The 1,428-nt window shown below is 35.6% G+C and overlaps 1 protein-coding gene across 1 annotated transcript; it reads left to right on the forward strand.

The window, feature by feature from the left end:
* Positions 1-417: 417 nt before the first annotated feature.
* Positions 418-1,023, forward strand: LOC149441149 (uncharacterized). The gene has a single exon (XM_089657704.1). It carries the CDS (start codon positions 418-420, stop codon positions 1,021-1,023), a length of 606 nt encoding a protein of 201 aa, XP_089513830.1.
* Positions 1,024-1,428: the final 405 nt, after the last annotated feature.

Here is a 1,428-nt window from a genome sequence, read left to right on the forward strand (position 1 = left end):
GAATTTTGAAAAATATTTTTCATATATTTTCTAATAAAACGCATTTCAACATACATTATATATATATATTTATTTATTTATTTATTTTTATTTAAATATATTTATTGAAATACATTTTGAAATATATTGAATATGGCCACCTTTCACTTTTGAAAGAATATATTTGGGAAGAATATTTTTAAAATATATTTCAAATATATTTTTTTTCCATATGTGAATACTCTCGTGTTTCAGTTTTCTTTTCTTGGAAAGCAATGCAAAAGTGAAAGGTCGTTGTATAATTACGTAAACAATCATGAAAAAGTAACATCACAATGGGATTTTCCATGGATACGTCTATATCACATGCAGTATATAAACCATTTCTCATGGAAAGGAGATATGTGTAAGCAGTAAAGGACCCAGTCCAGAACAATAATGAATTTTGGTTCTAATTCACTTACTGAAGAGGAGAATAAACAGGCCAATGGAGCCAAACAACGAGCCCTGAATATCCTCAATGACGCTCTGAAGAAGAAGGACCACCTGCTGGTGGATGATCCAGAAGAGTTTGGTGACCAGCAGTTCAGATTATCTGCACTGATCAGCACAGATCTGGTGAAGGAACTGATCAGTCAACTGCAAAAAGTGACATTCAAAAGAGGAAAAGTAAAAGAAAATACAATTGCTTATGTTTATCCAATGAGGAAGACAGGAATCATCTACTTGTGTCCACTATTCTGGAAGCAGCATGAATCTGAAGGGACGGAGTCACAACCGATGACCATTATCCATGAAGTCTCACACTTTTTGGGTTATGAACACAGTGTTGAGGAGAATGAAGAAAAATTGAAAACTTCTCAACAATATAAGCTGTGCCCTGTTTCAGTTTGGGACATTGAAAGAGCATTTTCACAGTCCATGAATCATACAGGGAGGTACACAAACGGTTCCTATTCCTGCTGTGGGGAGACATCCCGGGACACCGTGTGTGAGAAATCTGCCATGAGCCATGAACTGAGGTACGTAGTAGTTAATGGATAACCAAACATATGCAATTATGTCTCCCTTTGATACAAATCATATATTTTAAAACAATTCCAAGTCTTTTCTGGACTGCTGCCTGATGGATTAAAAAATTGAACTATGGGTAAAATAAAAATGACATCTATGATGCGGTTTGTCCATAGCTTCAAAGAAAAACTATAGTAATACCTTTTATTCATTTTGGATAGAGTAATGGAGGGTTTTACCTGTGTCAGATTTTTTTTTATCCTTCTGTGTCCCATTGGAGAGATTTTTCTTCATTTCCTATCATTTCCTGTGGGCAGTATAGTGGCTAAATGGTTAGCACTTCTGCCTGGCAGTGCTAGAGTTGTTGGTTCTAATCTCAACTACAGCATCACCTGCTTGGAGTTTGCATGTTCTCCCTGTGCCTGTATGAGTTTC

The sequence above is a fragment of the Staurois parvus genome, unplaced genomic scaffold, assembly GCF_062004578.1.
Source record: "Staurois parvus isolate SC_StPar_1 unplaced genomic scaffold, SC_StPar_1.0 ptg001022l, whole genome shotgun sequence".
Taxonomy (NCBI): Eukaryota; Metazoa; Chordata; class Amphibia; order Anura; family Ranidae; genus Staurois; species Staurois parvus.